Raw genomic sequence first — 24,068 nt, forward strand, 5'->3', positions numbered from 1 at the left:
TGATCCAGTGGGACACGTTTGCCTGATGGAGTTCCTGTTGAGAGGTTTGCCACATATCTTATCCGAGAGGTCTGGAATTGGGCAGCTTCTGAGGAGAGGGTGTCTTTCATGTTTACAGTTTCTGAGTCCCCACTAGGGGACAGAGATAGTTCCACTGGAGGAAACAGCCGCTTTCAAAGATGGACTCTATGGCCCCGTGTCCCGCCCTTCCCCAAACTCCACCCCTCACTGGCTCTGCCCCCAGATTTCCAGGATTTTCCCAAACCAGAGTTGGCATTTCTAACTTCAGGGTGCGATGATTGAGGGGCTGGAGCACCTTCCTGATGAGGAGCGGCTGCAGCGTTTGGGACTCTTTAGTTTGGAGAGGAGACGTCTATGATTGAAGTCTATACAATTATGCAGGGGGTAGAAAATGTCGACAGAGATTTTTTTCTCTCACACAATACTAGAACCAGGGGGCATCCATTGAAAATGCTGGGGGGAAGAATTAGGACTAATGAAAGGAAATGTTTCTTCACGCAACGTGTGATTGGTGTTTGGAATATGCTGCCACGGGAGGGGGTGATGGCCACTCACCTGGATAGCTTTAAAAGGAGCTTGGACAGATTCAGGTAGGAGAAGTTGATCTCTGGCTACCAATTTTGATCCTCCTTGATCTGGCATGGCAAATGCCTTTGCAGCATCAGGGTGCTCGTGGTGTAGTAGCAGCAGCAGCAGTGAAGGCCATTGCTTTTCCATCCTAAAGGGTGTAGCTCCTCAAAGGCACCTGAAAATGTTAGTAGCAGAGTGCTGGACTAGATGGACTCTGGTCTGATCCAGCAGGTTCTTTCTTATGTTCTTATGTTCTATGCCCTCCTTAGTCTATGATGTATTGTTTACAAGGGACTCTGCCTCTTCTGAGAAGACTCCCCTTCACGAAGCCAAGAGGTCTTGAAATTGGCCCTCTCCACATCCCGGGCCCAGTGCTTTATCAACTTTGATGTCATTTATATCTACTGAATATGTTTGTATGGTGTGTACTGCTGTGCACAGATGTTGCTGTATACTGGCCCAAAAAGAATATCGATAGACATACAAGGGTCAGGATGAGTTCTTAGCATTGTTTTGGAAATGTGTACTTACCCATTGGTAGTTTTGAGAGAAAAGATACCTCAGCAAAGGGAACATGTATTTATTTATTTTATATTTATACCCAGCCCTCCCCAACAGGGCCCAGGGTGGCAAACAACAACAAAAGTTAGTAACAATAATAAAACAATAATAAAACAAACAATCATAAACAGTGGAAGCAACTCAGATGGCAAGAAAACCCACTCCCACCTGTGCCCACAGGAGGCCAATGTTGATAGTCATCAAGACCTCTTGGTTTCATGAAGGGGAGTCTTCTCAGAAGAGGCAGAGTTGATAGCGAATTGATAGCTGGCTAGATGGAAATGCCTGGTGGAAAAGCTCCATCTCATTCAAGTCCTGCAGGGCCCTGTTCTCACTGGGGAGCTTATTCCACCAGGTAGGGGCCAGGGCTGAAAAGGCCCTGGCTCTCATAGAAGCCAGCTGAAGGGGAAGGGGACACACTTATTGGTCGGCATTTTGTGGCACCTGGCCCTCATCCTTTCCTTAGGTCTCAAAGGTGTCCTCTTGGAAAACCAATCACACTCCATTGCTTAAGCTGCAGTAAGAGCTTCCCTAAGGTTGCAGCTCATAACTTAGGTTACGGCTTCATCCTGTCACTTAAGCAAAATGCTAAGTACCCCTGGGGTTGAAGGTGGTTTTTGTTTTGTTCTTTGCAGACCCTGGCCAAGATTTTAGATAAAGTGGCCCCTGCCTTTCTCATGAGCAGTTGCAGCTTCCTGGTGGAGAAGTCACGAAAAGCCACTGCACGGGTGGTGGCGTGGCATGAAATGGGCGTGCTGAGGAGCTACACCATGGAATGCACCTTCTGCGGCTGTAGCCACGGGCTCTACAAGGTACGTGGTGTTTCCTGACAGACCACTCATTCACAGTACATTTCCTGTGGGATGACGGTGGGAGTTCGAGTCCTGCTCGTGCATGTGAACTTTCCTGTGCCCCGTATCATAGTAGCATCTGCTGTAAATGCAAAGGGGTTGTTCAAAGGGTGAAGGGTACAGAGCTATAATCCAAAGTGGGATTTCTGTGTTGAGTTGTCTCTCACCTCCCTGGTCTTGTACAGTGAAGAAAGTATGACATAGCATCACGGCTTCATTTATTTTATTTTATTTTTATTAAATTTAATATACCGCCCCATCCCCAAAGGTCTCTGGGTGGTGTACAACCAATAAAACAATCATATTAAGTTTATGATCAATCAAACAAACATTTTAAAATACCAGATAAAACGTAAATAACAACCAGCTCCAACCTCCATCCTAAAATCAGATAATGACAACATTAGGTGTACTCTAATCCTGAGGAACCAGGTCTGATTCCCCGCTCTGCCACTTGAGCTGTGGAGGCTTATCTGGGGGATTCGGATTAGCCTGTATACTCCAACACACATAAGCTGGGAGACATTGGACTAGTCACAGTTCTTCTGACCTCTGTCACCCCACCCATCTCACAGGGTGTTTGTTGTGGGGGCAGGGAAGGGAAAGGAGTTTGTTAGCCCCTTTGAGACTCCATACAGGAGTGAAAGGGAGGATACAAATCCAACTCTTCTTCTTTGCTGGTTGCTTAAATAGGAAAGTATCTTGCTGAGATTAGAAGAAGAGTTTAGATTTATACCCCACTTTTCTCTCATGAAAGGAGACTCAGGGTGGCTTACAAGCTCCTTTCCCTCCCTCTCCCCACAACAGATACCTTGTGAGGGCTGAGAGAGTTCCAAGGAATTATGATTAGTCCAAGGTCACCTAGCAGGAATGTAGGAGTGCGGAAACACATGTGGTCCACCAGATAAGCCTCTGCCACTCAGGTGGAGGAGTGGGGAATTAAACTCGGTTCTCCAGATTAGAATCCACCTGCCTTAACCACTACATTGAATTCACGCCTTCGGCTCTCAGGCCCCTTCCAAGATGATGATGTAGCGATGCACTTTCAGTCAAGTTTCACTAATTGCTTTGCAAGTGGATTCTTGCTATTCCAATACAGTGAAAAATCTTGCAGCTGCAAAGTGCAATTTCTGAAAAGTTGACCGGAAAGTGCATTTATTAAGTAAGTATTATTAGTAAGGCGAGGATTTATTTAGCCTCAACTCTGGTAGCTATGGCGCATATCTCTCACAAACCGAAAAGGGTAAACTTCAACAGAAATTGGTGGTGTTCATAGTTTTATATACCTTCATTGATAGTCTTGGTTCTGCAGAGATCCTGTTACTTGCTCAATTTCAGGGAAGCCGGGCACAGGGAACTGCAAGGCTAAACTGGCCCCTTGTCAGACCTGCATGGCGGCGTCTGCTCTCCTCGCCCCACACTAGCCCCCCCCCCCCCCCCCCGCCCGGTCCACCATGATGCAAAATGGTCACCATTACCAGAGATCGGCCAGATAAGAGAGCGAAGAAACACAAAGAACCCCCAGGGATGTTAGCAGGGAGCCATTTATTTAGCAGGCAGAGGTGGGATCCAGCAGGTTCTCACAGGTTCCCGAGAGTAGGTTACTAATTATTTGTGTGTGCCGAGAGGGGGTTACTAATTGGTGATTTTGCCACGTGATTTTTGCCTTAGCTATGCCCCTCCTCTCAGCAGTAGCGCGCAGAACTTGAAGCAGTCTAGCAGGAGGTGCACGGGCATGTGTGGCAGCCTGCGCCTGCGTGCATTCGGTTCCCGCCCAAGGACCGGCGCAGCAGCTGCTTCCTTGCCACAGCCCCGCCCAGGAATGCCCCACTCCCAGAATGCCCAGCCACGCCCAGACCCATTAGCACTACGCCACAGTTTGAATCCCACCACCATGGGAACCTGTTACTAAAATTTTTGGATCCCCGTTTCCACGATATATCTGGCTGCAGCCTCAGGTTTCCTTAAAAACCCTTGCAGACTTTCACTTCTAAACTAAGCAGTTTCCTTTGTTTACCGAACTTCCCTTTTTTTAAAGGAATTTCTCATCCTCCATGTGCATTTCTTGTTGCTAGGTTATTTAGTTATATGTATTTTACTATTGTTATGGTGTATCGTTGTTGTATTGCTGAAATGTGTTGTTAGCCACTCTGAGCCCCTCGGGGATAGGGCAGGGTACAAATATAATTGAAATGAAATGAAATTATTCTGCATGTGCAGAAGGTGCCTCATTGAGCACTGGTGGGCATCAGAAAAGGTATTGGCAGGTGCCATGCAATCCACAGAAACCACACTGGAGACCTGGTCTAAAATATTTTGATTCTTTCAGTTGCTAATCCAGAATGGTTAAAAAAACAACAATATACTCAGTAATTCACTGTTTAATAATGTCCCAAATTGTAGTGCTAGACTGAGGTAATCTCATCCCATCCAACAATTCAGACCCAATTTGGGGAAGGTCTTCCTGCCCTCTAGAAAGCTGAGCAGTAGAACCCGCACCAAGGAGAAAAGAGTCCAGCCAAAAGAATAAATGTTTTGCTAGTTACGTTGATAAGGACTGCTTCTAATTTAATTAAAACTAAATCTCCAGCAGTCAGAAGGGCAAACGTTTGTCCCCGAAAACATATCCAGTTCGTTCTTCTTATTAAATTAAGTGGTCTGGCTTCAACTAGAAGTTTTTCCCCTGGAATAAATTGACTCTGACTCATTAGCGTGTGTTAGGGTGCCAGTTCAGACTTCCAGCTTCTCATCCTCCCTACCCCCAAGGAAAGACTTAGGTTTAACACAGTTGTTCATTTCTCTTTGCTTCCCAGTAATAATGAGTCCCAACTGGTCTTCCATCTAGGATTGTCCAGGACCAGCCCTATTTAAATTGTGTGGCAAACATAATATCACGAGGAGAATCTGGGTCTATTGAGCCGCTGGGTAGTTTTGAAATGTGAGAATCCTGCACAGCACCCTAAAAGAATGGTTCCCATGGGGGTGAGACAGGGGAGGGCAATCACAAAACATCTGGAGATTCCATGCCAGAGATCTTGCTATGATGGATATGTTTCTGAATGGAAACTCTCCCTTGCCCACCTTCAAAAATACCTCTTGGGCCACAGAGATGGAGGAAAGCTGGGATTGGGTCTTTGGATGAGGGGAAGTAAGTGAGCCCCAGGAAACACCTGGGTGGGCACCATATTGTAGGGTTACTACATTGTATTGTATTGTATATTTAATTTATATACCACCCTCCCTGATAGGCTCAGGGCAGCGCACAGTTATACGATAGCAACCTCAGTAATCATCACATCATACAAAAACCATCAAAACATGGCATTAATCAGCATAGGATCAAATCATAGCATCATACACCATAAGCATAACATCAGGCACAGGAATCCTAAACATAACAATATAATAAACAGCACGATAAACATAACATCAAGAGCAATCATCAATAAGTTGCAATAACATAACCTTGTAAATAACAAACATCAATAGTTAAACATCATAAACCATAAGCAACAGTAGTCATAACTACATGCACAAGCAGCATCGATAGACAATAATAAACATAGATGGCAACTTTTCCCTTCTGTAGCATAAACTACAGAGAACACAATGACCTAAGACATGTAATACCTGTAGTAATACTACATGAGTTACTTACAGTATTTTGTTAACGGTATTAGGGAGGGATATCCTATTGAATACACAGTTTTGGATTTTGGTTCGTGTTTTAGAAAATAAGAGAGGCCAAGCTTTCCACCTGTTGGTCCATTTTTCAGCACCAACCAAGTGGAGATGAAGAATGATTGAATATTCTCCTTTTTGTTAGTTTTATATTGGTTTGTATTTTGTCAGCAGCCTTGAATCTCCATCTTTTTCCTGCTTGCTTTGTGAATCCATTTGTATTGCATAGAAGGGTATGGTGTTCGTACACAATGTATATATGGTTGTCAGGAGGCCTGTTAGAATTGGGGATTTGCTTATGCTGCTCTCTGTATGATGGGGGGTGGTGGAATGAGTTAATTGCAATACTATCTGCCTTTTGCCTGTTTCATGTATATGATGTTTCTCCCAGGTCCTAGCCAAAGTCAGTGGCTGGGCATCTTCACTGTTATCTCTCTTACAGTTACTTTTGGGTGCGCTTTCCCAGGATGGGGGGTGCAAGCTGTTTTAATTACTGGATTTTGCTTGGGCAAAGTCAGTTCTGGCTTTGTCCAGAGAAGATCCTCATCCTGAATAAACTGCTATTCTTACACATGTGGTTGTCTCAGTTTTTAGGATTCTGACAATAGTATATCGTAGCCTGTAAGCTGCCAGGGAGGCCATACATGAGAAGTTGAGTGTATGTATCTTTTAACACAAAACAACAACATAACCCCATTTACTTAAAAGGGAAACTAAAATTGACGTGACCTAGGTGACTCAAGCTAGCTTGATCTCATTGGATCTCACAAGCTAAGCAGGGTCAGCCCTGGTTAATAGTTGGATGGGAAACCACCAAAAAAACCCAATATTGCTAAGCAAAGGAAGACAGTGGCAAACCACCTCTGTCAGGGCACTGTCACACATGCAGAATAATGCACTTTCAATCCACTTTCAGTGCACTTTGCAGCTGGATTTTACTGTGTGAAATAGCAAAATCCAGCTGCATTGTTAAAGTGCATTGAAAGTGGATTTTTCTGCACGTGCAAAAGTGCCCTTAGTCTCTTGCCTTGAAAACCCCATAACTCACACAAGATTAAGGCTTTTTTGGAACAGGGATGCCACTAAGAAAATAAAGGGCGACCGAATTCACATGCCAGTTACAAATATGTATGCCAACACAAAAACATTTTGCATATAACCTTTCTCAAGGGGGTTGTCTTGCATCTTTTGTTCGGGTAAATCTGGGCAAGCAGCTCTTGAATACCTTTGATGGAAGAACAGCGGGGGCCAGCACTGCATCATTCACTTATTTCTCCAACGCCCCAAGCGTCCCTTTGGTGCAACCGATAACTACATCATTGATTATTTAACAATCCAGCATACAATAAAAGCCAGAGGTCCCGACGCTTGTTATGATCTTTGCGGAGCCATCTTTGCACACACCAGTGAAAAGCAGCGAGCCGAAACGGAGCAGCTGTTGGAAGAAGCACGCAGGATTCATGGACCGATTGTGTGAGACAGGAAGCAGAGGAGGAATGGGCAAGGGGGAGAGTAAAGAAGGGAGGGACATGGCTTAAATATTCTTAAATGCAGGCCAGTTCTGAGGAGGAGGGCCATTTGTGAACAAACACCTGTGGTCCCGGAACAGATGCGAAATGTAAAAGCAGAGCTCATCTCTTGAAGTGATATCGTTCCAGCGCATCAGGTCAAATGGGGTTCATTATTTACAGTCGAAAATTTTTAGACCCTGACTCTCCTGTCAGGAGGAAGATCTCCAGGAGGCTATGGATTCCTTAAAGGGACAAACAAACAAACAAATCATCTAACCAACCTACAATATAAAATCATCATAACTGTAATAATGACAATATAATAATGATAATTAAGTTGTGTCATGTTGCAGCTAACTGTTAGGTCCTAGTACAACGGTCAATAAACTGGACTCTGGGTGTGAAATCAGACATCTTGATTGGGTTGTCAGCAGAGACTCAAATGGCAAGAAGCCAGATTTAGGGATCTTGGCTTCTGCAAATATATTTATTCCCTCTTTTTTTCCCACTCAAACACCCCCTCCCATCTTCCCACAGATTAACAGAACAACAAGGTGTGAAAAGCTTTGTATGGAGTTGCGAGTGTCTCAAGGCCAAGCGATAGATAGTATTCTGCCCAGAGCCTCCTTCCTCCTCCCTTCCTGAGGCCCTTGGTGAGGTTGCCTACTTCAGCTTTGCCACCAAGCACAGTGATTAAGAACAAAAGGCCCATTAACATGTGACAGATAGGTGTATGAAAGTAGGTTTCCCTCTTGAAAGATAAGAGCAGCAGTGGCGTAGGAGGTTAAGAGCTCGTGTATCTAATCTGGAGGAACCGGGTTTGATTCCCAGCTCTGCCGTCTGAACTGTGGAGGCTTATCTGGGGAATTCAGATTAGCTTGTACACTCGCACACACGCCAGCTGGGTGACCTTGGGCTAGTCACAGCTTCTCGGAGCTCTCTCAGCCCCACCTACCTCACAGGGTGTTCATTGTGAGGGGGGAAGGGCAAGGAGATTGTAAGCCCCTTTGAGTCTCCTGCAGGAGAGAAAGGGGGGATATAAATCCAAAACTCTTCTTCTTCTTCTTCTCTTGCCTGGGTATAGTCTTGGGCCTTGACTAGTGTATGCCAGGGAGGGTGGGAGCCACACCTGACATTAACTCACTGCAACCCCCCAGGGGGTTTCAAGGGACGAGATGAGCAGAGGTGGTTTGCCACTGCCTTCCCCTGCATAGCAGCCTCAGTCTTCCTTGGTGGTCTCCCATCCAAGTATTCACCAGCATTGACCCTGCTTAGGCTTCCACTGTCTTATAAGCTTGGTCTTATCTGAGGTATTCAATCTGTATTATATCATATTACAGTAAAGCATTGCGATGCAGAGGCCAAGAAAGCCAATACTATTCTACACTGTATCAATAGGCGTATAGCAGTTATGGTGAATCTTTTCGAGACCGAGTGCCCAAACTGCAACCCAAAACCCACTTATTTCTCGCAAAGTGCCAACATGGCAATTTAATCTGAATACTGAGGTTTTAGTTTAGAAAAAACGGTTAGCTCCGAGGCGTGCATTACTCAGGAGTAAGCTTGGTGGTAGTCGGTGGCTTTGCTTTGAAGCAACCGTGCAATTCTTCCAACGGGTGAATCACGACCCAAGGAAAGTTTACTCAAAAGCAAGCCCCATTGCCAGCAACCGAGCTTACTCCCAGGTAAAGGATTGTGCTTTAGTTCTTCACATGAAAATCAGTGGGGTTTAACAGCGCTTAACAGGGTTACCTAAACTGCTTCCCCAAAACTAGGTCTTAGGTTTAATGCTAATAATCAAGCCCAGTGGCCCAGGTCAGCCTAGATGTGTGGGGGGGAGGCACTCTGTTTGTGCGTGCCCACAGAGAGGACTCTGAGTGCCACCTCTGGCACCCATGCCATAGGTTCGCCACCACTGGCGTATAGTGTCTAGATCGAGGGATGTAATTGTACTTCTCTATTCTGCAGTGGTTAGGCCTCACCTGGAATATTGTGTATAGTTCTGGGCATGGCAATTTGAGAAGGATATTGACAAGCTGGAACGGGTCCAGAGAGCAACCAAAATGGTAAAAGTTCTGGAATCCATGCCCTGCGAGGAGTGACTTAGGGAGCTGGGGATGTTTGGTCTAGAGAAGAGAAGATTAAGGGGAGACATGATAGCCATGTTTAGATATTTGAAGGGATGTCCTGTTGGTGAGGGAGCAAGTTTGTTTTCTGCTACCCCAGAGACTAGGACCAGAAGTAATGGGTTGATGGTGAAGGAAAAGAGATTCCACCTAAACATTAGAAAAACTTCCTTATAGTTAGGGCTGTTCAACAGTGGAATGCTCTACCTGGGAGTGTGGTGGAGTTCTCCTTCTTTGGCGGTTTCTAAAGAGAGTCTGGATGGCCATCTGACAGGAGTGCATTGCAGGGGGTTGGACTTGATGGCCCTTGAAGTCTCTTCCAACTTTGTGATCCTATGTGGAACAGAATTAACCAGTGTTGTGCAACTGATGCTCCTTGACTGATTTAGATGATATCTGAGCTTTCTTTTTCTGTCACCCCTGGAAGCCTCATAGACCACTCCTGGCAGGTGCCATTGCAGCTGTAAGAGGAAAGGGGGGAAATGTTACTTTTTGGTGGTCTATTAGAAAGCTATAAAATCATACACAAATTTCCACCTTGAACACTCTGCAGATGAATTCAGTATATTGGAAATAATGACACTAGATTCAACTAGGCTGTAATTGCGACAGGGGGCAGGGCACATGGTGAGCTCAGGTGCAGTGAGCATGCATCCCTGGGCCGGCTAGGTGGCCGAGCCACACCCGGCCGGATTGTGCGATGCATGCGAGTTAGGGGTGGAGCATGCTCCCAATATATTAGGCAGCATGTGGTTGCTCCAGCCTTCTTCGACGCCTGGAGCAAACTGAGCTGATGCTGTCACTTGTTCAGGAGAGCCAGGCCAAGGAGAGTGCAAGAGGAGAATTGTTTGGTGGTGATACCTCCAAGATAGAGCATAGTAGCTCCCTCTTTAGCAGACTCACTGGGTAGGATTGTTTGCTACAATTATGGCGCCAAAAAACGCAATGGGAGCTGTTTGGCAACCAGAGTGGCGCAGGCGCTAGCAAGAGAGGAAGCAGAGAGCAGATCCTTAGGCATACGGGCTGGTGGGGTATCTAGACCACAGACTAGACAGTATGTTTTGGGGCATGGGGTACGGCCAATCCCAGACCCCTCCCCCACCATCCAATGGGATGCAGCTCAGGCATCGGGGGGCCAGCACCAGGAAGGGGGAAACCCCTCTGCAGCTTCCTCAACTCCCTTGCCAGTTATGGCACAGTTGACTCCCAACTTCATGGCCCCGCCACTGGCTATAATGTGGCCGGGTTGCAGTACACCCGTGCACTGGCTGCAGGGCATGGGTAGCCAGGGTTAGGCCTTTGTGGGCCAACCTGCCCCAGTGGGGGGTCCTTCCTCTTATTTTATTCCCTGATCTGGGGCCACGGCAGTGGGTCGGCGACACCTGGGATTTTAGAGGTCCCGCCAGTTGCCCCTCGACACCAGGGCCTGACAAGCACTGAACAGCACAGGGGGTGGGGTGAGTTGGTTCCCGGTCCCATTATGGCAACGCCCACTAGTGGGGTCCCAGCACTGGGGTGCCAGCATTGGGGTGCCAGCACTGGCAGCGGCCCCTTTGGAGGAAGTTTGAGGTTTTTAGTTCCTTTTTGGAATGGGCTGCGAAGGTTCGGTCCCCAGGCACAAAAATTACTCACTATCTGGACAATTTTTTGTTTGTGGGGGTGTGCTGTACCAACAGTTGCTCAGAGGCCCTACGTTCTTTTTAGTGCTTAGTGGCTGACCTCGGAGTCCCCTTGGTGGCAGACAAGACCGAGGGCCCTTCCGTTCATTTAGTTTATTTGGGGGGTTTATTGGATACAGACACAGGTACCTCATCCCTCCCCGCAGAGAAGCTGGTCACCCTCTTGGGGTTGCTTAAACTTACCATTGGGGAGAAAAAGTGCAGATTGCAGGAAATCCTGTCCCTGTTGGGTCATCTGAATATTAATTACCTGTAGGATGATTTCCCTGGGGAGGGCCATTTTGCACCCGCTTTGCTCTTTCCACGGCGGGTCGCTTAGCCCCTCATCATTGGATCAGGATCACTGCAGGCCTGCGGGAGGACCTAAGGGTTTGGCTTCTTTTCTTGACTAACTATAATGCGGTTACCCTAAACCTCTTCACCTGGAGAGTGAGTTTCAGGTTCACATGGATGCTGTGGGAAGTGAGGGCTTTGGCGCCTATTTCAAAGGGCACTGGTCTTGGGCACTCTGGCCTCCCTCCTGGTCATCTTTCGGTATCCTCAGGGACATGACTTTCCTGGAACTGTTCCCATTGCTTGTCATGGTTCACTTCTGGAAGGATAGTTTTCAGGACCATTCGGTACACTTCTGGTGTGAGCCGCTCTAGCAGGGTGATGTGTTTAGTGAGGGAGCTGGTTCTATTATGCCTGCAGGATAATATCTCCTTTCATGCTGTTTTTAACCCAGGAGCAGAGAATAACAGTACTGATGCTTTGTTTCGCTGCCAGGTGGATTGCTTCCGCGCCCTGGCCCCAGAGGCCGCCTTGCACACAGAGACCTTCCCAGAGCAGCTGTGGAGCCTTAGCCATAGCGGAGGGATTTCTGTGGTCCCTCGCTCCTGCTACATGCCAAGCATACGAGGGGGTAGTCGCCTCCTTCATGATTTTGGTTCTTGGGAAGGCCTAACCCCAGGGCAGGCAATTACAGAAGGTCTCTTACTTCGCTACTTGGCACACTTGAACTTGTGAGGCTTTGCCCCCAAGTCCATGTGGGTGCATATGGCTGCCCTGTCCTTCTTTTGCAAGACCATGGGGGTTCCTGATCCCACAATGTCCTTCCTGGCATGCAGAACACTGGCAGGTTGGCGCCTCGACAGCCCACATACGGGGAACACCAGGCGGCCTATGTCTAGGGAGATACTTCAGTCCCTCGTGGACAGGGCACCCACCTTCTGTGCTTCCCCCTTTGAAGTCTCCTTATTTTGTGCAGCTTTTACGCTGCATTCTTTGGGGCATTCAGGGCTAGTGAGTTGGTTGCTCCCTCTAGGCACTGCACAGGCCACAGGGCTTTACGTTCCTCCAACGTAACGGTTGGGGACAGAGGCATTTACTCTAAGATGGATAAGGTTCAGCGGGGCACTCAGGTTTCCCCCCCCCCCCAGGGCCCATGGGGAATTTTGCCCTGTGGCTATAATCCTGGCCTACATGGCCGAGCGCCTGCCAGTGCAAGGCTTATTCTTGGTGCATCAGGATAGTAGCCCCTTGGCCTGCTGTCAACTGGCTGCTGTTTTACACATGGGCATTGGCAGGCTTGGCCTCCCTGCAGGGGAGTTTGGCCTTCATTTGTTCAGGATTGGAGCCACCACTTCAGCGGCCTGTGAGGGCTGTTTCCTGGAGCAAATCCGGGTGGCGGGTCATTGGCACTCGTTAGCTTACAAATCATATGTGAGACCTCACCTGTTGTTTTAATGTCTATGCAGAGGTGCAAAACAGTTGGACCGGGATTTGGATCATCAGGCACAGTATTGTCCACTGGGCAGGCCAGTACGCCCTCTCATCTGCCTGGGGCACAGACTTGGATTTTGGACAGAATGTGGACATTGTTTGGCTGGGCCAGCTGGGTATACGCTGGGAGTCACTGTTGCCCGCTATCCAGGATGCCCTTCAGAGGTTTGGTGCGCCTCAGGGGATTGTCATCCAACTCGACGAGTATGACCTCCCAGCTTTGAACTGTCCTTACAGATGGCGGCCAGTATCCATGAGGTGATGAAACTTCTACCGGACATTAAATTATTTTGGTCCCACCTCCTCCCAAGGCTCCTGTAGATAGGTGTCAGGGAACCAAGGAAAGTGGACATGGCACACCGTAAAGTTTGCAAGGCAGCAGCGTGGGTGGTCTGGGAGCTCGGTGGTACTATTATCTCACACCCTGATATAATTACCCAGGAACATGCGCTCTTTCATTCAGACGGTGTGCACCTATCCGAATGGGGCATAAACATTTGGCTGTGTGCCATATGGCAGGTGCTCTTGGATTGGCTGGAAGGCTTGCAACGCTGTGGCGAGAGCTGAAGGGTCAGCTCTGTGGCGGTTTGGGTAGAGGAACTTATGGGGAGGCCGAGCTTGTGCACCGGACCTCCCTGTGGTTGGGGGCCTCCATAAGAGGCTTGGGGTGGGGCAGGCTCATGGTGCATGCTGCAAAGGCCTCTGCAATTCAAACCCAATACCCCAGCAGTTAGGGGGCCACAAAGAGTGGGTGCCCCAGTGGCCCAGTACCTCTCTATCCTCCCCAATAGGGATTGGGGTTGTTAAGGGGTCAGCCAGGGGTGCTGACCGGCTGCTAAACGGATGTGCTCCTCTTGCTTGCCCAGCTTCTGCCTTAATAATAAAAAGGATTGGGGTCCAAGGTGCCCAGGAGTGCATTACCCCACACACTTTCATTGTAAGAATATAAATATGTTTTTCAGTTTCTTTCAAGTTGTTCCAGTTATTTCTCCTCCATCATTTCAGAACACTGACATTTATGTTGGAGCTACATCAGAGAACGTAAAGCTATTACCTTCCAATAATTGATATTTTAATGCCTTGTAACTTCATAGCAAAAGTGTGGGAACATGTGTAGAAAGGAATCTGGAAAGCTGTCAGTGAAACTCCCAACTTGCCTTTCCCAGTAGTTTTGTTCTGCTCAGGGGCAGACTGGCTATTGAAGTCAGAGGAGAAATTTCCTGGTGGGCCACCCCCTGGCAGCAAGGGGCAAACAGAGAGATGCTGAAGCAACCCTTCCAGAGTCCCAGGGACCATATGGTCATTTAAAAAGGTCATTAAAAAGATCATTAAAAAGTCTCCAATCCTAAGGAGCTCAGTGAACAGGACTGGGCTATAAAGAAGCAAGGCTAACTTGGATTTGGGATGGTCAAGTATAGAAGGGGTGGGCCTCCCTTTCAAAAGTTCTGTCAGCAACTCAGCCCTCGCAAGGTGTCTATTGTTGGGAGAAGAAGGGAAAAGGAGCTTGTAAGCTGCCTTGAGTCTCCTTACAAGAAAGGAAGGGGTATGAATCCACATTCCTCTTCTCATCTTCAAAGAGGCAGCAAGCAACAGGAGTCCTCCAACCATAGGGGGTGATTTGGCAGCTGTCCATGCAGTATTACTCAATGTAGCATTTTTCCAGTCAGTGGCTGTGAAGATTGTGGTTCAATTTTGTATGACTCCATCTGTTCCTGATCTGTTACTCACAGGTCAATACAGCAAACGTAGTCATTAAGACTGCTTTTGAAAGTCTCTTCACTAAAAAAGTTATGTGGCTTTTGTAGCTCCAGTTGTCCCTGGCTTGTTTCAAAAGGGTGTTAATGCCTCCAGAATCCTTCATTGTTTTATTTTCTTTAAAAAATACAGATTGTATGCCTACAGTCAGTCAGTGTTCATTTCTTTCCCTCTCTAAATCTTCCTCACAATGTATATCTTCATCCTCCAGCAGTGGCGTAGTGGCATAGTGGTTAAGAGCAGCAGTGGCGTAGTGGTTAAGAGGAGGTGCATTCTAATTCTAATTCTAATCTGGAGGAACCGGGTTTGATTCCCTGCTCTGCCACCTGAGCTGTGGAGGCTTATCTGGGGAATTCAGATTAGCCTGTGCACTCCCACACATGCCAGCTGGATGACCTTGGGCTAGTCACAGCTTTCCTGAGCTCTCTCAGCCCCATCTACCTCACAGGGTGTTTGTTGTGAGGGGGAAGGGTAAGGAGATTGTAAGCCACTTTGAGTCTCCTACAGGAGAGAAAGGGGGGGGGGGATATAAATCCAAACTCTTCTTCTTCTTCCATGTATGTGAACAGCTTGATAAAAGACCACAAGAAAGCAATCTTGATAACCATTGTATGATCAGTTCTTAGCAAAATTGTTTGTTTGTGTTGTTTACTAATGTGCATAAATACAAAAGTGTTTCAGGAAAACAACACACACAAAAGAATCTTGATGAAATTAAATATACTTCCCCCCCCCCCCGAGTTTTATCCATGGGGTCCCGCACACTGGTAAGAGAGAAGAAAGAAATATGCAAATGAGCCGAATAAATTGGAGCGAATTGGGCATGGTCGTGGCATTAGTTTCAGTAATTTTCTTTAAATGGCATTTAGGAAGGAAGGAGATGGAAAAATCAAGGAAAGGAACAGGAGAGAAAAAATCTGCTTAACCATAGTGGTAATTTACATTCTTTCCTTTTTAGTGTGAGATGTGTTGTTTACACCTACTAAAAATAAATCTTAGCTGGGGTTTGAGAATGGTAAATTGTCTAGTGGTGATCCTCAGTCTGAATTCTTGTCTCCCTAAAACCACAGAAAACAAGTGTCTCTCTGGCCCCTTCCGTACATGCAGAATAATGCACTTTCCATCCACTTTCACAATTGTTTGCAAGTGGATTTTGCTATTCCGCACAGCAAAATTCAGCTTAAAGTTCATTGAAAGTGGGTTGAAAGGGCATTATTCTGCATGTGCGGAAGGGGCCCATGTGTGTAAAGTGTTGTCAAGTCACAGCTGACCTATGATGACCCAGTAGAATTTTCAAGGCAAGAGACTACCCTGTTTCCCCAAAAATAAGACATCCCTGAAAATAAGACATAGTAGAAGTTTTGCTGAAGTGCTAAATATAAAGCATCCCCCGAAAGTAAGACGTAGCAAAGTTTTTGTTTGGAAGCATGCCCGTCAACCAGAGCATGCAACTGTGGAGCGGAAAAATAAGACATCCCCTGAAAATAAGACATAGTGCATCTTTGGGAGCACAAATTAATATAAGACACTGTCTTATTTTCGGGGAAACAGGGTAGCAGAAATGATTTGCCATTGCCTGCCTCTGCATAGCAAATTACTAACCAGGGCTGACCCTACTTAGCTTCTGAGATCTGACAAGATTAGGCTAGCTGGGGCCAGCTAGGTCAAGACATAGAAAGTCATACTATGCCCCTGAGCTCATTCTAGTGGGATGAGAGGAGGATGTTCTATCCCTAATGAAAGACAGCAGGTTCCCCAAACCTATAACTTTCTCACCTATCTCCTATTTTGGATTAAAACTCCTACCTGCATCAGCAAAGCTGTTTCAGAGGAGAGAGATTATCTATCTATCTATCTATCTATCTATCTATCTATCTATCTATCTATCTATCTATCTATCTATCTATCTATCTATCTATCTATCTATCTATCTATCTATCTATCTATCTATCTATCTATCTATCTATCTATATTATACAGTGGGCATTGTTATCCAGCTTCTGGAACATTATTATCATGACTAATGGGGTTCAAAAATTAAACTTGCCTGGTTTGCAGTGCCTGTTTATTGTGAAGTTCCTTGGCCCCTTCCGCAAATGCAGAATAATGCACTTTCAATCCACTTTCAGTGCACTTTGCAGCTGTGCGGAATAGCAAGATCCATTTGCAAGCAATTGTGAAAGTGGATTGAACTTGCATTATTCTGCGGAAGGGGCCCTTGTTGAGACTCAGCAGCATTTTAAGTCTGTCTGGACTACTGGCTGAATAGTTGCCCTTAGAATGCTCTTGTGGTTTTTTGACTCAGTTGGATTATGTATGCCCCATTCTCTTCTCTGTTGCACGACAAGGGTCAGGAGCCAAATAAGATAATATAAACCAGGAAGCTCACCCCACAAAGTAGATCTACACCCAAGTAAATAGAATCAGTTTAATTTAAAGCACAGAATATCAATATGTAGAATGCATAACAAGGAAATACACAAAATACAGAAATACAAATGGAAATTGACAATTAAGTCAGCGTGGCAACTCCCACTGCTAATGAATTACTTGTGGTGAGTTCTGTTTGAAGCCAGTTCCAAGACATATTATAGTTGATGTTAGATAGCTGCATAGTGTTACAGTCCTCCCCCAACAGATTAATTAGTTGTACAAGGAAATTCCAATCCAAAAGAAAACAAAGCCAAGTTTTTGAGGATTTGTTATGAGTAATGTTATGCAGTCCATGTTATCTTAAGTAGTGTCTCAAAATAAACTCAAGCCTACAAGCCATGGTAGATTCTGACTTGTTTGACAACCCTTCACTGGGCTAAATTCTCTAATTCTCTTCTCTAAGCCTTCTTGTAAGCCAGTGTGGTGTAGTGGTTAAGAGCAGGTGCACTCTAATCTGGAGAACCAGGTTTTTTTTGTTATTTAGTATTTTATTATCAGCAGCAAATTAGGCATAAATAGATATAAATCTTCCCAAAAAAAAATACAGTGACTCGTTACATTGCAGATCAAGTGCTAAAATAGTCCAATCAAAATGCTGGTGTTTGCACATAGCAGAACGAGGCAGTAGAGAGGACTACTTCAGTCTGCAGATGAGGGATCTCACTTTTGAATGGTTCCCCATATTTTAAAAGAGCAAGAACCCTGCAAGTAGTACACTAGTAGATGGCTGGGCTAGAACCTTTCCTCTAAAATGCTTGCTGTTGTTATATTTAACTTGTGGCATGGGTATTACCCAAGGGACAACTGAAAAATAACATCCATTTGTTATTGGCAGTTTCCCATTTACTTGCCTTCCAACCACAAAGATTTTTTGCCATTCTACGTTCTTGCTGCATGCTCTCCAGTACCATTGTGATCATATTTAATTTAATACTGTGGTGCATACAGTGACTCAAGATACTACAATTATGAGGGTGATATAAAGAACCTTTGCCAAAAATGCTCTAATTTCAAGTCTACATTGTGTTTGAACATGGAGAACCAGGTTTGATTCCCCACTCTGCCACTTGGGCTGTGGAGGCTTATCTTGGAAACCAGATTAACTTGTGCACTCCAACACATGCCAGGTGGGTGACCTTGGGCTAGTCAAAGTTCTTCGGAGCTCTCTCAGCCCCACCCACCTCACAGGATGTTTGTTATGGGCAGGAGAAGGAGATTGTAAACCCCTTTGAGTCTCCTTACAGGGGGGATATAAATCCAGACTCAAACTCTAAGTCGGTTGTGCACCATTTTACAACCAGCTGGGTTAAAGTTTGTGTCTGCACCTGTACAGTTTGTGTCATAAATTAGTGAGTGGCATTCAGAAGAAGAAGAGTTTGGATTTAATGCCCCCTCTCTACTGCCCCCTCCTGTAAGGAGACTCAAAGGGGCTAACAAGCTCCTTTCCCTTCCTCTCCCCACAGCAGACACCTTGTGAGATTGGTGGGGCTGAGAGTTTGGAGAGAACTGTGACTAGCAGCCCAAGGTCACTCAGCAAGCTTAATGTGGAGGAGTGGGGGATCAAACCCAGTTCTCTAGATTAGAGTCTACAGTCTTAACCAGGACACCATGCTGGCACTTACTTTGCATTTACTGAAGCTACATTCCCAACCAGGAGGAAAGCCAATATAAATACAATCCATTTAATATAAACACTCACACTTGACTTGAAGCATCATACAAGGTGGGAAAAGGAACAAAGCTAGAAAGTTGTAAAAAAAAAAGCAATGTAACAGGGTCCAAAAAATTGCCATTGGGACAGAACAGCCTGGTGAATGAACACCAAATCCTTCCAGCAAAATGTGGAAAGCTAGCAAAGCCCTCATTTTGTAGACTGGGATCTCATATACATCTGTGTCCACTTCAGAAATGAACCCAAGGACCAGTGCTTGGATAAACGTGGGCTTCACATCACATGTCCAACTGTCGGTGTGTTGAACGTAATGTGAAAATTGCTCAAAGCATGCCTAAAGAGAACCCAATATGCAAGAGATAGCCATCTGTACCCAATCTGTACCCATCTGTACCCAATATGCAAGAGATAGCGCATCTGAGCATTGGCAGAATACACAGAGAGAGACAGAGCAGGCATGTGTGTACCAATCCCACCGTCTACCTCTGGCTTGCAAGCATGGGGTCTACATCCAGAAGAAGAAAGCCAATGCAATTATGGGCTGTATCAATAGGAGTATAGTGTCTAAATTGAGGGATGTAATTGTACCTTTCTATTCTGCATTGGTTAGACCTCACCTGGTGTACAGTTCATGCCGCAGGCGCAATTCCCTCTCCCTACATCTCTGTCTAGTTCTGAACATTTTAAAAAAGCAGATATTTTGATGATTTAAAGCTGCTGCTAACAATTTGTGAAGAAAACTGATTTGAATGGAGTGCTGATCGAGTGTCTCCTCATTTGACCGACGTCAGAGCTGGTATTGCGTGTATAAAATTTCTCTTCTCTGGCTGTGTTCTTGGCGCGCTCGTGCTTTTGATTTGGATCGAGCTGTTGACTGTTTCACCTTGGAGGAGTTGTTAAGGTGCAAGATGATGCTTTAATACTCAAAACCCCAATACTTGATTTGAAGAACCAATTGACTGGCCTGAAAGTATTGTTGATTCTGCTGCAAAGAAATCACTGCCTGCACCATATTGACCCCAGAAGCTCAAGTCTATTTATTGATTGTGAGTGTGATCCAGAAGGGATCAAGGCATTCAATGCAGAGTTTTTGATACACTGGAGATTAGAACTGTGGTCTAAGATGCCAGTGAATTATGTACATGTGTGTGACTTATACCCATCAATAGACAGGGAGAGATCTCTCTGTGGGTTTCATTTGGGATTCTGCATCTGAAAGGTGCTAAGAGAAGAGAACAAAACACTTGAGGTGTTCCAAAGACCGAGCATGCTTTGTTATTCCAAAGAGGCAATGGCCTGTTTCTAAAATGCTTTTTCAAAGCATATTTGGGGGAACAGATTGTCCTGGGAAAGGACTAGAGAGTCAGCATTGTGCAGTGGTTAAGAGCTACAGATTCTGCTCTGGAGGAGTGGGTTTGATTTCTCCACTTCTACACATGAAACTCACTTAGTGACCTTGGGCTAGTCACAGTTCTTTGGAACGCTCTGAGCCCCACCTACCTCACAAGGTGACTGTTGATGGGAGAAGAAGGGAATGGAGTTTGTAAGTCACTTTGAGTCTCCTTACAGTAAAGAAAGGAAGTATAAATCCAAACTCTTCTTCTAGCAAGAAAGAGAGAGAGAACTAGATAGCACTAAACAGGGGCCGTTTCCACACGGCCACGGTGGGGGTTGGGTCGGCGTACATGACGCCGACCCAACCCCCCTGGGACCGTTGGTTTCAGAAACTACCGGCGCCGTCTTCCCTGTCGTTACCGGAACCGTTCGTGCGAACGGTCAGGGGGGGTTGGGTCAGCGTCATGTATGCCGACCCAACCCCCAGCGTGGCCGTGCGGAAGCGGCCAGAGAGAGAGAGAGAGAGAGAGAGAGAGAGAGAGAGAGAGAGAGAGAGAGAGAGACTAACTAGATAAATAGATATCTAGCTCCCTTCCACACATGCACATGCATTTTCAATACCCTTTGCAGCTGGATTTTACTGTGCAGAATAGCAAAATCCACTTACAAACAGTTGTGAAAGTGGATTGAAAGTGCTTTATTCTGCATGTGCAGTAGCAGCCATAGAGAGAGCAAAACCAGCTGCTCCTTCTCCTTCTCCTCCTCTTGGAAAAATGACCCCTGGCAAATCTACTGCACCTTACTACCTTCAGGTGAGCCAGAAGGCCAGAGTGAAAATTGCATTTTGTCTCGCAGTGTGACCCTGCTATCTTCGATTGTCATTCATACCCTTGCAACAAGCAATCCTGTACAACGCCAGCTTGGATTTCTGCCCAGCATGGGCACACCTTGAAAAAAGCGATTGATAACAAAGCCCGCTTCAGATCAAGCGACAGAAGGCTTATTCTAAGCACCAGGGAGCAGCAAAAAATGAGTCTCTTAAAAAAATGATTACAGACACTTTGTTGAATCCTTTTTTGATGTAGGTTTTTGCTTGTGATATGGATTGCTCTGTGAAGGGAACCTTTGAATGAACGGGAAGGAAAAGTCCTCTGCCCAGTTTTCTCTCCAGTCCAGCACAGGACATCTACAGAGGATTCAGATGATAAACGGAATGATAACGACAGGGTTTTTCTTCTGAGACTCGATTGGCAGCCCTCTGAAATGTCAAAGCAGAGTTGAAAGCGTCCGGGAGTGACGTTTGGAACAGCCGACATTTCCATCACAAAGGCTTCCGTCAGCCGCACTTCTAACTCTCGGTGAGCAAGGGAAGACAAGGAGAGCAGGTTTGGACAGGTGTCTTCCCAGCATTCATAACAGATGCAGCGGTCCCAAGATTATTGGTCTTCACATGGAATCAATCCGGAAACAATGGTCAGGAGGATGGAGATGAGAAAGCGACATCAGCCTTATACTGTTGGCAGTCAGGTTATATAGCTCACTGTATCTCTGTTGATTATCCTGTGGACTGCAGGATCTCAAGTGGTCTTCTCCCCCTCTTTCCATTGAAGATTAGACTTGGACACTGTGAAACAAGCCCCTTCCGCACATGCAGAACAATGCACTTTCAATCCACTTTCAATGCACTTTGCAGCTGGATTTTACTGTGTGAAATTGCAAAATCCATTTGCAAACAATTTTGAAAGTGAACTGAAAGTGGACTGAAAGAGCATTATTCTGCCTTTTTGGAAGGGACTATAGAGTTGGAAGGGGCTTTCAAGAACCATCTAGTTCGGTCTGCACAACAAAGGAAATTCACAACTACCGTGTTTCCCCGAAAATAAGACAGTGTCTTATATTAATTTTTGCTCCCAAAGATGGGCTATGTCTTATTTTCAGGGGATGTCTTATTTTTCTGTGTTCTGTTCGTCGGGCATGCTTCCAAACAAAAACTTTGCAACGTCTTACTTTTGGGGGATGCCTTATATTTCGCCCTTCAGCAAAACCTCTACTACGTCTTATTTTCAGGGGATGTCTTATATTTGGGAAAACAGGGTAGCTCCCCTCCCTATTTTCTGATCTATGCCCAAAGAAAAGCAAAAAGAAAAGAAAAGAAATAAAGGATCATTGGCCAATTTGGCTTGGAGGAAAATTCCTTTCTGACCCCAACATGATGATTGGCAGAAGAAGAAGAGAGGAGGAGGAGGAGAGAGGAGGAGGAGGAGGAGGAGGAGGAGGGGCTTACCATTCAGCAAGTTCTGCTGTGCTCCAGGAAAGCTTCTGTGATATTGAAAGAAGAAGAGTTTGTATTTATACCCCCCCTTTCTCACCTGTGAGGAGACTCAAAGGGGCTTACAAACTCCTTTCCCTCCCCCCATCACAACAAACACCCTGTGAGGTGGGTGGGGCTGAGAGAGCTCCAAAGAATTGTGACTAGCCCAAGGTCACCCAGCTGGCATGTGCTGGAGTACACAAGCTAATTTGGTTCACCAGATTAGCCTTCACAGCTCCAGTGGCAGAGTGGGGAATCAAACCCAGTTCTCCAGATTAGCGTGCACCTGCTCTTAACCACTACACCACGCTGGGTCTCTCTGGGCATGTAATAAAAGGGCATGAATGCAAAGCTTTGATACCTCCGCTAACATTAGAGTCTCTTATTTTCCATAAAGGCTTTCCTTTCATTTTGCCATTATGGAACTCCAGGTGACATAGATGGGATTCCTATGAGGTCTCCCATCCAGGTCCTGAAGACATTATGAACCTTCTATTTGCTGAGTCATCCAGGTCCTGAAGACATTATGAACCTTCTATTTGCTGAGTCTATTTGCTGAGTCATTCTTGGGGGCCTTGACTAGAAGCTGCTCTCCAGGATCTCAAATCTAATTTTTTTTGTATCACTTCCTGCCTGATTTAAAAAAAAACAGAGATCCCAGGGATTGAACCCAGGACTTTCAGCTTTCCCACTGAGGTATTCCCCTCCTTCCCCCCACCAATGAGAATCAGATCAGCTTAGCTGAAGTCACATGGCAACTTTTGATGTCTATAGTCTATCTCAAAAAAAAATCTGAGCAGGGTTGTATATTCCTCTGCCACAGAACTCAACATGCTGGACCTTCTTCGTTGTAAAATGCTCTGCCTGGGTACTAGTGCCTATCTAACCATACTTCCTCCATTGGTGATAGTTGTTCAATAAAGTATAAAGGGTCGCCACATCTCAAAAAGGATATTGAGGAGATAGAAAAAGTGCAGAGAAGGGCAACGAGGATGATTGAGGAACTGGAGCACCTTCCTTATGAGGAGAGGCTGCAGCGTTTGGGACTCTTTAGTTTGGAGAGGAGATGTCTGAGGAGGGATATGATTGAAGTCTATAAACTTATGCATGGGGTAGAAAATGTTAACAGAGATTTTTTTTCTCTCACACAATACTAAAACCAGGGAGCAGACATTGAAAATGCTGGGGGGAAGAATTAGGACTAATAAAAGGAAACACTTCTTCACGCAACGCATGATTGGTGTTTGGAATATGCTGCCACAGGAGGTGGTGATGGCCACTAACCTGGATAGCTTTAAAAGGGGCTTGGACAGATTTATGGAGGAGAAGTCAATTTATGGCTACCAATCTTGATCCTCTTTGATCTGAGATTGCAAATGCCTTAACAGACCAGGTGCTCGGGAGCAACAGCCGCAGAAGGCCATTGCTTTCACATCCTGCATGTGAGCTCCCAATGGCACCTGGTGGGCCACTGCGAGTAGCAGAGAGCTGGACTAGATGGACTCTGGTCTGATCCAGCTGGCTTGTTCTTATGTTCTTATGTTTTTAAATGGTCTTGTATTGAAGTACCATGTTCAACAATGCACAAAATAATGGTTTTGACAGTGGGTAAAAATGAATGATAATTCTCATATTTGTTCAGGACTATATTCTAATGCAAAAGCATACAAGTTTCTCGACCACTGCACCTCGATTGACTGTAGTAGCATCTTTTTCTGAGACAGAGTATGTCTATCATAGCCCTGGACTTTTTTCTGTCACAACTCTATGGCTTTTAACAAATGATGGCTGAACTTGG

The 24,068-nt window shown here is 45.8% G+C and overlaps 1 protein-coding gene across 1 annotated transcript in view; it reads left to right on the forward strand.

The window, feature by feature from the left end:
* Window positions 1-24,068, forward strand: part of AGBL1 (AGBL carboxypeptidase 1) — a 554,681-nt gene that overhangs the window by 311,961 nt on the left and 218,652 nt on the right. Inside the window, exon 20 of the mRNA XM_048481859.1 lies at window positions 1,788-1,964. Within this exon, the coding sequence (XP_048337816.1) occupies window positions 1,788-1,964 (177 nt within the window). The remainder of the gene's footprint in view (window positions 1-1,787; window positions 1,965-24,068) is intronic.

Source organism: Sphaerodactylus townsendi, linkage group LG17, assembly GCF_021028975.2.
Source record: "Sphaerodactylus townsendi isolate TG3544 linkage group LG17, MPM_Stown_v2.3, whole genome shotgun sequence".
NCBI lineage: Eukaryota > Metazoa > Chordata > Lepidosauria > Squamata > Sphaerodactylidae > Sphaerodactylus > Sphaerodactylus townsendi.